This window comes from Ostrea edulis, chromosome 6 (assembly GCF_947568905.1).
Source record: "Ostrea edulis chromosome 6, xbOstEdul1.1, whole genome shotgun sequence".
NCBI lineage: Eukaryota > Metazoa > Mollusca > Bivalvia > Ostreida > Ostreidae > Ostrea > Ostrea edulis.
Genome location: NC_079169.1, coordinates 68,255,608 through 68,268,457, shown reverse-complemented (window position 1 = coordinate 68,268,457; position 12,850 = coordinate 68,255,608). Strand labels below are relative to the sequence as shown.

The following is a 12,850-nucleotide window of genomic DNA, read 5'->3' as shown; positions in this document are numbered from 1 at the left end:
GATTTGATAGAGGGTCTAGTATAGGAACATCACAACAGAAGTTAGATTGATACTCAATTACCCACGACCACACAAAGTATTTCTCAAGCAATTTACAACCAAGATAAAAACAAAACCATACATTGTTTGATATCGGAAAACACGTCATGAGAATACTAATGGACAATAAACAATTAAAACTCGCTATAAACTGATCACCACAATGGGAGAAAAATGCAGGTATTTGATCAATGGCTATAAATTTTAAATGGATGGAATCGTAATGGCCTTATTAAATCCAGAATCTTGATCATCACCTCCAATTTTCCTCAAGGCATCCAGTCCATGTCTCACAGCAATTATGTCTAAAAATGGAATAGTACCGTCCTCAAATCTGGAAAAGGCGAGCAAAAACAAACCAATACAACATCTTTGAAATCACCCACATGTATGAAAATATTTTTATTTGCCAACAAAATTTGAAAAAAATATAGTATTTCTGCCTCATGAGCATTACTGTAGAAAAAAAATGTGCATTCAAGATGAGTTTCTGCGAGTATGATATCTGGGACTATAAATTTTGTTTAGTTCAACACAAGCATATAATCTGATTCCTTTTTATACTTAATGGCAATGTTCCTCTTATTGCTGTCTGTACAACATGAAAGACTTTTAGCATTTACAGATGAGGAACATCGGCCAGTTATATAATGTTTTCATATAATTTATAAATATGTAAGTTACTTCACTATCGCCACAGTTTTATATAATTTATAAATATGTAAGTTACTTCACTATCAAAATGTTTTTATACAATTTATGAATATTGTTAAGTTACTTCACTATCAAAACGTTTTTATATAATCTATGAATATGTAAGTTTCTTCACTCTCAAAACGTTTTAATATAATTTATAAATATGTAAGTTACTTCACTATCAAATGCTTAATTGTTGAACAAATTAATTAACAGTCACCTGAATATAGTCTTTTTTTAGTGAACTTAAGTGACATTCATTTCTTCAGACTTCTACATATATTTTCTATTACAAAATTATTATGCCTCTGTTTAAAGTACCTTCATGCAAATTATGAGGTATTAACCACCTCTCTAATGTACAGTTGTGGTGTAAGACATTTCTAAAATTTTCTCCAGTGACCTTGAACTTGGCCAGTTGACTTCAATCCAAGGTCATGACATATTGTTTCACCATAAGCAACCTTTGTGTCATGCATGACCTTTTACTGCTCCTCTATATCATTATCAACTTATGGTCCAGGGAAATGTTTCATGACTATTTTCACCAGTAATGTTGACCTTAGCTAAAATGACCTTGGTTTAGCTCATAACACATAGTCTGTTGGCAACCCCTTGTGCCAAGCTTCACTGTTTGATGTCTTTCCATTACAAAGTTATGGATAAAACAAATATATGTATTTCAAACTATCATTTTTACAAGTGACCTTGACTTTGTTAAATGACATCACAAATCCCTATGACTTTAATGTTTTTTTATATACATGTATATATACATTAACCCACACACACATGTAACCACACACACACCAATATTTGGTAAAAACTGACTCAGTAGTATCTGAAAATGGTCATACATATCTTGATGCATGACAGACACATAATGCTCATCAAAAGACCAAACCAGACTGTTATAATGACACCTGAGTGACTTGGGTGACCTAAAAATAGATCTGTATGGCAAAAATACACTGAGAAGGATTCCCTGATCACCCAACTATTCTACCTTGGCTTTAGTACAGACTGAACAGGAATATTGGTAGGTATCTCAACATTGATTGTCAATCTGTGGGGTCGCTGATCAAAAAATCAATGCCAGAATTTTGTAAACCTTGGATTAAAGCAAACCTGGGCTGAAAAGCCACAGGTGACCAAAAATTAGATGACAACTTGGCTATTTTATCACACATCTTTTCAGATGTGGAATAATCCTGCTGAGCCTGTTCTATATGTCCCTGGCATATTGATTTTAAATCCCATTCAGACATCCATATGATTTAAGTGTAATGAAGAAATATTGTCCAAATTTTCTCTACTGGAGAAGGCTTATTTTCAAATGAATGAATTTCATAAATATCTTTCCCCTGAAGACCACAGAAATGTAGAGTCACTCTATAAGATATGAAAATATGTGCATTTTTCTTTTGATAAAAAAAATTCAAAAGAGCGGTTAAGAATTGTGGACTTATTTACTATGTACGAGAAAACTGCATACTTTAGGGCAGTATGACTGATACACACAAACAACTTTGTAAATATAGTCATGTTTTGAATGACCAGGACAAGGCCCTGATATTGGCACATAATTAAAGATTTAAAGTTTGACTGAACACATATTGCCTCAAATCAGCTTTGAAATTAATATCTGAACAAATCACAGTGTTATGAAATTTTTTTGTCAATGAACTTTATGGAAAATAAGTGGATTATGGAGCTTACTTAGGGATATTGTCCGATTCATTTTGTGTCAATATGTAGGGAATGTTCATAAAAGAACATAAGCATTGGTGCGCTTGATTAAAGATTTAAATATTTTTCTTTGACCCAATATTGGAGTGGGTGTTTATTTTTGGATTTCCTTAAAATCCCCGAAAGCAGATTGAAAAGCAAAAATATTTGTAATGATTAATCATACAAAAATAAACTAAAGTTTACGTTGAAAACAAAGTTGATAATGAAATTGAAATTGACAACATGTACAAGTAATTGGGGCCAGGTATCTGACGAAACTTGACATATAAAAACACTGAATTCTCAGCAAACATTGGGCCTTACATTTACAGATAAATTCCTTCATGTTTTGCTTTTCAACTGAGATGATTTAAAGCAGAATAAAGTGTCCCTACTTCTGAAGTGATGATTACAATTAAATTTGTCAATAAAAAATAATATTTACAATGGTAATGTCTACATTAGCTGGATACTAAAAAAAAAAACCCCATGCATTTTCTTTATCTAAAAGCACTTGTTGAATTGGAAGAAAGACAACTGCAGATTAGCACCATGCACAAGTTGTCAATAAATCTTACACTAGGATTTCCATGCTGCACAATTATTTTTTTCTTCAGAAAGCTGTATTATTATAAATCATAGTGAAATAAAAATACCGAACATTAGTTTTCATTAATCATATTTAAACTTGAAAGGAACGTCTCCATTTTCCCTCTCATTAGAACCTTTTCCGATGTTTTCATGAGTAAAACAAATTTCAATTACGTCGGTGGGTTTTCTGAAGTAATTTGCAGAGCAGTGTCATCACAGTTTTATCAGTGTAAGATTGTAGTCGAGAAATCAATAGGCCTTAATTGTAAAATATGTCCTTTCCTGTAGCTTAAAATGTGTCAAAAAGAGGGAGAAAACATTGGCATTATTGGATGCCAAGCTTCCAGGCTTAATTCCTGTCAGGAATGATGTTGTATGGGTATTGAAACGTGACAAATTTCCAAGTCTTCGTTCGTCATTTCTCTTCTACATATACATAGAAACATATAATTTTATTCACTATAAATGTATAGAGCCACGACAATTTGTCCACGACTCTAGAAATAATAGTTTTCTTTTCATGGAAACAAAACTGTAAATTTGCAGATACAAAAATTCATTCAAGTAGGTTTTATGCAACATTCATAACGTTAATGAGAGTTAACGATGAAATTTAAGGAGGTTAATTGGTTTCACCATGAGCAATCGACCTACAGGATGGGTGCTAAATGACTAAACAAGAGGCCCATTGACCATATCGATCGCACGTGCAGTTGTATTTTCAGCATGTAGAACTTTAAAACATTTATTGTGGTCCCACCCTGGTCTCAAACGAATGGTATACCCTTGTCTTTCTTAAGAAAGATATTCCTATGTAAAATTCAAAAGCTCTGGTGTCTAGACCACTGAAATCATATTTTGAAAAAAACTTTACACTATTGCTATATCAAAGAATTTCCTCTGTTAAACTGAGGTTAAACCCGTTGTCATTGTGGCCCCACCCTGGCTCCATGGGTCATGGTATATGATCAAATGTGAATACATACTACACAAGGATGCTTGCATAACAATTTTATAAAATTTCCAAAAAATATTCTAACTAAAAGTAAAATATTTATCATGATATATCTGCAATGAACTTGATACAATTACCTTACAATACATGTGGACTCCCTCAGGTATAAATGATTTTAAAAAGTGATTAAAAACAAGGAATGGTACATGTATGTAATATAAATCTTTGAAATTTACAAGCTTGAATTACACCAGAACAATTTACTGGAACACTTGCACTGTTATCGGTTCACAGATCTGCACCTCAACAATTTAAATGTTAATTTTGGAAAAGAAAATTTATTGTTCCCATCTACAAGTATCATCTATTACAAACTGAATCAATTTAGTTACTTTTTAATGTCTTGGCAATCATAAACCTGCTACAGATGAAGTTTTTTTGTTTCCTTTGATTGACAAGAAATACCCCTTTGCCAGAGCTTAACATTCTGAAGAAGCACAAGGAAATTAGATTATAAATGTAAAACTGGGGCGAATGGGGAATATTTCTCTCCTCGGCCTCTGATAAAATAAGACAAAGCTGACAGACAGGAGAATGAAGGTAATTGAAATGTTGACAATTTTGAAGTTTATCTGCTAAAATTGATGGAGAGGGAGTTGGCTCCTGAAAGCTCAGCCATAAAGGGATACTGTTTCACCATTAAGAAAATTATGAAAGGTTTATGGACAGTTTATGGAGAATAATTCCAATATTCATATTGTCATCACCTCGGGCAGAAGCATCAAGCCATCAACAGTTTTCCAAGAAATTGCAACACTCCATTCTGTGAGGTATATTTCTAGTTCACCTTGTTGCTCCATACATCATGCACATATTGGCTCTACATTTCATATGTGTACTCTGTGACTCCACACATCATACATGTACACTGTGACTCTACACATCATATGTACACTGTGACTCCACACATCATACATGTACACTGTGACTCCACACATCATACATGTACACTGTGACTCCACACATCATACATGTACACTGTGACTCCACACATCATACATGTACACTGTGACTCCACACACCATACATATACACTGTGACTCCACACATCATACATGTACACTGTGACTTCACACATCATATGTACACGGTGACTCCACATATCATACATGTACACTGTGACTCAACACATCATATGTACACTGACTCCACACATCATATGTACACTGTGACTCCACACACCATATGTACACTGTGACTCCACACTTTATACATGTACACTGTGACTCCACATATCATATGTTCACTGTGACTCCACATATCATACATGTACACTGTGACTCCACACATCATATGTACACTGTTACTCCACACATCACATGTACACTGTGACTTTACACATCATATGTACACTGTGACTTTACACATCATATGTACACTGTGACTCCACACATCATATGTACACTGTGACTCCACACATCATACATGTACACTGTGAATCCACACATCATATGTACACTGTGGCTCTACACATCATATGTACACTGTGACTCCACATATCATATGTACACTGTGACTCCACACATCATACATGTACACTGTGACTCCACACATCAAACATGTACACTGGGACTCCACACATCATACGTGTACACTGTGACCCATTCACAGCCATAAAGGCTTACTGAGCATAAAAATATCTAATGTTTTTGCTCTCATTTTTGTTTATATTTGTAAATGGATTGCTTCCATTTTTTGTAAAGGAACCACAAAGTAGTAAAACCTACCTATCTGCCAAGTTTGATCTTAATATATGAAACATTTCTGTAGCAGAACTTGCTGAAACAGTTCCTCCACCAAAATAAGTCTTCTTCAGAAGTGGAGCTGATGAGTTCTTGACAAGAAGGGCTCCTGAATACATAAAGTTACAATCTCAAGGAATTTAGATTTTACCTGATGAAAAAGTACATCTAAGTATCATCCATCTATAAAATAGAAGTTAATAACCTGATCAGAGATTACACTAGTGATGAAACGATTGTGCTGACAATCGATTGTCAATTGTTTTTGGCTATTCGATTCCGATTATCGATTTTATTTTTCATAATTGATTGTCCCCCATACACTAGTTGATATCTAATCTGATATTCCTCTGACTGTTAAACCCACTTTAAAATATTTATATCTTGACATGTGCATGGGAGAATCAGAGTGGACTCAATATTGAAAAGTGGGAATTCAGCAACACCAGCTAGTGTGTATGCTGCACATATTCATAAAACTAAATAGAAATAACTCCAAAAATAATAAACATATACTAACTACATATAAATACCAAATATATTAATCATTGATTGATACAGTTCTTTCGATTATGACCGATTATCGATTATGAAATATTCTCGATTATTCAACACTAGATTACACATATATAACTTTGATTTCTTTAACATGGGGTCCATGGGCCACAACAGTCATCTTATCTCTTGATACACTGATACACAGATAAAGAGTGACCCAAAATCAAACCAAGACCTGCCATTGGACAATCATATACATGTATGATATATGCCTCAAGATGCCCAAGGTAGAAATTGTTTTTAAAAATGTCATATCACTGATCATATGTGCGAAATTTGTGTATTCCATTGAAATATAAACACTCTGAAGTTACATATTTTATTAAAGGCATAGGGTCTAAGGTATTGGTGGAATTTTGCATGTTCCAAAAAAGTAGCGAAATTTAAGATCATAACTAGAAAATCACACAAAGTTCTTCAGAATGTTTACAAACACATTGGATATGATAGTAATTACAAAATAATTCCCAGTTCTCATTTGCCTAAACTGGTACCCTGTTGATTTCGCAACTCTTATATTTGTGTGTAGCCACCAATCAGTGGGGTACCAGTTTAATATATTGTCCTTCAGACAAAAATTTTATATAGGGCTAAAACGTCAAAATGACTTCAATTTCAAAGCGCTGCAGCTATAGATAACTCATAATTAATTCTACAAATTTGTTTTTTTAGAGTTCTTCTTGTAAAATACTGTGATGTCATTTTTGAGATAAAAGATAGACCCTATGCCTTTAAAAATACACCCAAAATACCCAAGGAATTGAACATTCAAAGATACAAAAATGGAGGGGGGGGGGTACATGGAGGGGGGGGGGGTGTTACTGGAAGTCCCATCCACAAGCACATCTGCTGTTGTGGTCTCACCATTACCCCTTGCCCAATAGTTTTAAATAAACTTGTGTCTGCATTATAAATGTATAAGAAAGCTATCAAATAACATGAATAAGTATTATCATTTCTGACTAATTGGTTCTTGAGGAGAAGATTTTCATATGATTCGATTTAAATTTTGACATTTCCTAATTATCTACCATTGGAATGGAAGTGGTCCTTTACTAGAACAAACTTGAATCTACCTCACCCCGGTAAATATACTGTGGCAGGCTTAATTGAAATTGGCCCTGCGGTTCTGGACCTTTAAAAAGTTAATGACAACAATGACAATTAACAACGTCAGATGATGACCAAATTTTCAATCAGAAAAGCACATGTCAGCCATTGGCTGAACTGAACTACTAAGAACTAAACAGCATTTTATTTCTATTACATGTAATTACCTAAACCAGTTGGAAAACCAAACATCTTGTAGAAAGACAACGTGACAAAATCTGGTTTATGGACCGCTAAATCCAGGGGAGATGTGCTAATAAAGGCTGCAGCATCCAGTACTGTGTACCAGTCTCCTAGGAACTGGTTCTGAAAACCCAATGTCTGGCTCCTAGCTTCCTGTACCCATGATAAGGGATACTTGCGACCAGAGAAGTTGGACTGAGCAGGAAAGACGAACAGACAATTTCCTGGGCGATATGGAATTTTTTGACAGAGAATTTGTGATTTAGGGATGTCTTTGTTGTAGAGATCTGTCTCTTGTACACATAGGATAGCTGAAACCCTGTCTTTTACACATTCTCTCATACCCTGAACTGATGTATGATTGTCTAGGAGGTAGCAGAAACATCCATGTTGGGGATTTTTTGGTTGTAACGTAACTTGTGATTGGTCTTTCTTTTCTGTAACAATGTTGTTCATTGGTTGAGAAAAATTAAAACATTCTGCAATGGTTTTAAGGGCAGCAGTGCAGTTTGCTGTGAAAATCACTGTATATTCCTCTTGGTTTGTATTGAAGTGCTCCAGGATCCTGGAATAGGGATGGAACAATATAAAATTACCTGTCTACACAAAGTATACAGGGAGAAGGTTACAAGCAACTAATATCTGTGGATTACAACTGTGAAAACAAATTATTAAAGTTTATATAAGAAAATTTCCACCAAGCCAGACATCAAATACAAACATATATTAAGCTTGTGCCTTTCATCTTCAGTAATCAAATGTCAATACGAAAATTATCTTTAAAAACTACCCAGGGCTAATGTTATTCCAAGATATGTACAATTTATCTTAGTTTTATCAGAGGAAAGATAGTGTTAAATTAGGTCACATGCAGATGGTAATTAATTAAAATAATATTTTTCTGTTAACTTTTTAAAGTCTCAAGCTATCTAATTATGTTCAATATGAATATCATAGATTCCAAAACTAAGAAATTACTTATATGAAGATGACAAAACAAAATCTGGATTTGATTCCAATTACCCTATGACTGACGGTCAAAAGACCCAGAAATTGAGCTGTCACGAAAACATATTATCTCGGACATGCCAAGCTAAGAGTTTAATGAATGTTAAAATTGGGGTCTTAGTTGGAAGATCTCTTGCAGTATTTCATTGACACTCTTCTTCAATGGAGATAAAAAAAAAACTAATGTCAAAACGTAAAATTTATCCTTAATATTCATAAGTAAGCAAAATCATACTTGATATAAATTCAAAATTTGTCGCTGAAGCATATGAAAATGTTTACTTCAGTTTATGAATTCTCAGTGAATACCAGGTATCATGCATGGTTAAACACATTAAATACCTACTGCTTTGTTACCTGAATCGGACTTGGTCCACCGTATCTGTCGCTAGTCTGCTGCTCTCACTGCGACTGTGGGGGTTACCATAAAGATTGCTGAGCAAGTCCTGTTGGTAAGCCGCTATTTGACTTTTGGAGTAAAGAGTAGCCCCAATGTGTTCCACATATATACAGTCTACAAAACAAGAGGCTATAGCCAATGCTTGTGTACTATAACTCACAATCATATAGCTTCCTAATTTAGTAGACAATTTTATTGGTTGACGTCATCAAATCATAATTTATCGTTTACTAATTTTCAGACCTCCTTGGTCTTCATTTTGAACCGAAGATACACATGCAGTAGTTTGTGTATTGTTCAGAATTTGTATTTTATATGCTAATCATACCCAGGATGAATAAAGACGCATTCCATTGGCTTGTAACTCTCCTTCCCAAGCAGCAGAGCCCAGTACAAGGAATGACACTGTGATTGTCACAGCCGGGCTTGTACATTATAAAATCAAAGGAAAAATTTAAAAAGTGAAAATAAATCACTATGTCACAACTGATGAATGATGACAAAATCTGATAGCCAAAGTCTTAAAATCCTACTGTGGACCGCATTATCAAACAAAGAAAGATATATTTTCATACCAGGTTACAAATTCCATACCAATATACATCTTAATTAGAGCCCCCCCCCCCCACCAGTTCTGCTCAGGACCCTCATGAAATCTTGAGTGGCCCCCTGACCCTTTGGATTTGTACTGCTCTCAAATTTTCATCACATGCATACTCAGTACTACAACATTTCATATCCGTTTATTAAATGTGAATGTCTATCTACAGCATCGATATTTTTTCTGTTGCTGACGTATCACACCAGCCATCTGGGGCCACACTACAAATCACACAGGATCTCTGCTGATTCCAAATGTCAACAAGAAATGTCTTTAAAAATGTTGAAGGTGGCCTTTATAAGCATCTATAAGCAGGTCTTACATTATCCAGTTTATGTACACTAAAATGCAAAATCATCCTGCAGTATCTTCAAATATACACAGTTCAATCTAATCTTAGGTTAATTAGACATCTTTAATGCCAGGTATTTATACAGCGTCAGACATTTTGGCAGTAATAAACTTCAAATCTGATGGCTGGTTTACCACTTCAAAGCTCGAGACAGCATGTTAATGAGATGCCTTACAAATCTATAATATTTATTGCAGCTATATACTTATATATTATATATATTTATCAATTAATTTACTGCAATGCACTGAGAATAACAATAAGAGGACCATGAGGAATACTGTTTTATTTCTAGATATTTACAGTTCCAATGTTGTTACCTTTGATAATTTTTAACCAATAGAAATGATAGCCAAAAATATGCGTACATAAATAATGGTAAATTAATGACTGGGAGTATTCTAAATGAAATGAAAGTAAAATGTAAATGTAAAAAGAAATGAATTTTAATTTTGAGAAAACGAAAGGGTATGAACAGCATATACACGCTTCACGCCAGCATCATAACTTTTCACGAAGCACTAAAATGCCCTTCATGACGTATGTACTGGTGTAACGCATTACAGTTCATGCCCTCACGCATTTTCAAAAATGAAATTTATTACATTTCAGTAGTGAAGTACAATGATTTTATCCAATGAATAAAAATTATATTTTCACAGTGTGAAAATATCGGTGATTGTCATGTTGTGTATTACCCTGCATCCTCTAAGATTTTATTAAACATGTTCTAACGCAAAGAAAATGTAATAAACACAAAAAGCAATGCTTTGCAGTTGAATATGGAATTTATTTTACTTGTAAGACAGAATTTTTTTTATATTTTCACGAGTGCTTTGCACTCATGAATATCTAAAACAAAAAAAATTCTTGTCTTACTTGTAAAATAAATTTCATATCCAACTACAAAGCACAAATGAATATCCTCTTACTATTTATATTTCTTAATTGATACTTCAATAGCAATGGTAATCATCGAAATCAACAAAAAAATATTAAAACGCTTTTAACGTAAATGCATGTACAAATTAACAAATAATTGCTGAAAACTAACGTAATGGCTCAATGGTTAGTCCAAACGGGGCCAGATCACAGGGTTAAAGTGAATCGTTTTTTGCTTTTGCAAAGTGGTGAAACCAATTTGTATGTTAAAATTTTATCATGAGAGTTGAAAAATATCTGCATGAAATTTCACACTGATAAATCAAAGTGATTTACTCTCACAAATTTTCATTTCATTTAGTTTAGTTTCCATGAAGATGTATGGTAAAAATGATTCTACAGCAAGGGTTAGTATTTGTTACACTCCTATAACCGAAGACAAAAGCATTGGTTATGATATTAGTAGCTTTCATTAACCATTCCTGACAAATGCAATTGCTGCACAAAACACTAATCTGTCACCTATAAGACATAACAGGCAGCTTACTGGTCCCTGCACCTGTGATTTTGGGCAGCCAAGAAGAAATTTATGACTGATGATTTAGAATAGTAAATATCAATGTCACATCTGATACACAATATTCACACTAAGTTCTGTTGACATTTCTTGGAAAGAAAAGTATTAACTTCGAGTTACAATTGAATAAGATGCCAGAGATTACGAATGAAATAAATAATATGAATTAGTCTAAACTTCCTCTGAACACAGCCTAACAATTTATTGAAATTTTTTAAATTCACATTGAAACATCCCCAATTGTTACGGTGAAGAGCCACAAATGTAGATCTATGCATGATACTGAGGGCTGCAGTGCTATGTATGACACTGAGGGCTGCAGTGCTATGTATGACACTAAGGACTGCAGTGCTATGTATGACACTAAGGACTGCAGTGCTATGTATGACACTAAGGACTGCAGTGCTATGTATGACACTAAGGACTGCAGTGCTATGTATGACACTGAGGACTGCAGTGCTATGTATGACACTGAGGACTGCAATGCTATGTATGACACTAAGGACTGCAGTGCTATGTATGACACTAAGGACTGCAGTGCTATGTATGACACTAAGGACTGCAGTGCTATGTATGACACTAAGGACTGCAGTGCTATGTATGACACTAAGGACTGCAGTGCTATGTATGACACTAAGGACTGCAGTGCTATGTATGATACTGAGGGCTGCAGTGCTATGAATGACACTGAGGGATGCAGTGCTATGTATGATACTGAGGGCTGCAGTGCTATGTATGACACTAAGGACTGCAGTGCTATGTATGATACTAAGGACTGCAGTGCTATGTATGATACTGAGGGCTGCAGTGCTATGTATGATACTGAGGGCTGCAGTGCTATGTATGATACTGAGGGCTGCAGTGCTATGTATGATACTGAGGGCTGCAGTGCTATGAATGACACTGAGGGCTGCAGTGCTATGTATGATACTGAGGGCTGCAGTGCTATGTATGACACTAAGGGCTGCAGTGTTATGTATGACACTAAGGACTGCAGTGCTATGTATGATACTGAGGGCTGCAGTGCTATGAATGACACTGAGGGCTGCAGTGCTATGTATGATACTGAGGGCTGCAGTGCTATGAATGACACTGAGGACTGCAGTGCTATGTATGATACTAAGGGCTGCAGTGCTATGTATGACACTAAGGGTTGTAGTGCTATGTATGACACTAAGGACTGCAGTGCTATGTATGACACTAAGGACTGCAGTGCTATGTATGACACTAAGGACTGCAGTGCTATGTATGACACTAAGGACTGCAGTGCTATGTATGACACTAAGGGTTGTAGTGCTATGTATGATACTGAGGGCTGCAGTGCTATGTATGACACTAAGGACTGCAGTGCTATGTATGACACTA

The 12,850-nt window shown here is 34.9% G+C and overlaps 1 protein-coding gene across 2 annotated transcripts in view; it reads right to left on the bottom strand.

The window, feature by feature from the left end:
* LOC125646423 (molybdenum cofactor sulfurase-like) overlaps window positions 1–12,850 on the bottom strand; it is a 37,541-nt gene that overhangs the window by 17,672 nt on the left and 7,019 nt on the right. Inside the window, exons 1-5 of one of the 2 annotated variants that reach the window (XM_048872689.2) lie at window positions 9,402–9,657; window positions 9,031–9,187; window positions 7,650–8,230; window positions 5,800–5,923; window positions 297–373 (exon numbers count right to left, since the gene is read on the bottom strand). In XM_048872689.2, the coding sequence (XP_048728646.2) occupies window positions 297–373; window positions 5,800–5,923; window positions 7,650–8,230; window positions 9,031–9,187; window positions 9,402–9,507 (1,045 nt within the window). In that variant the 5' untranslated portion in view covers window positions 9,508–9,657. Of the gene's footprint in view, window positions 1–296; window positions 374–5,799; window positions 5,924–7,649; window positions 8,231–9,030; window positions 9,188–9,401; window positions 9,658–12,850 lie in introns of those variants that run through there. The other variant, XM_048872690.2, reaches the window with a different exon arrangement.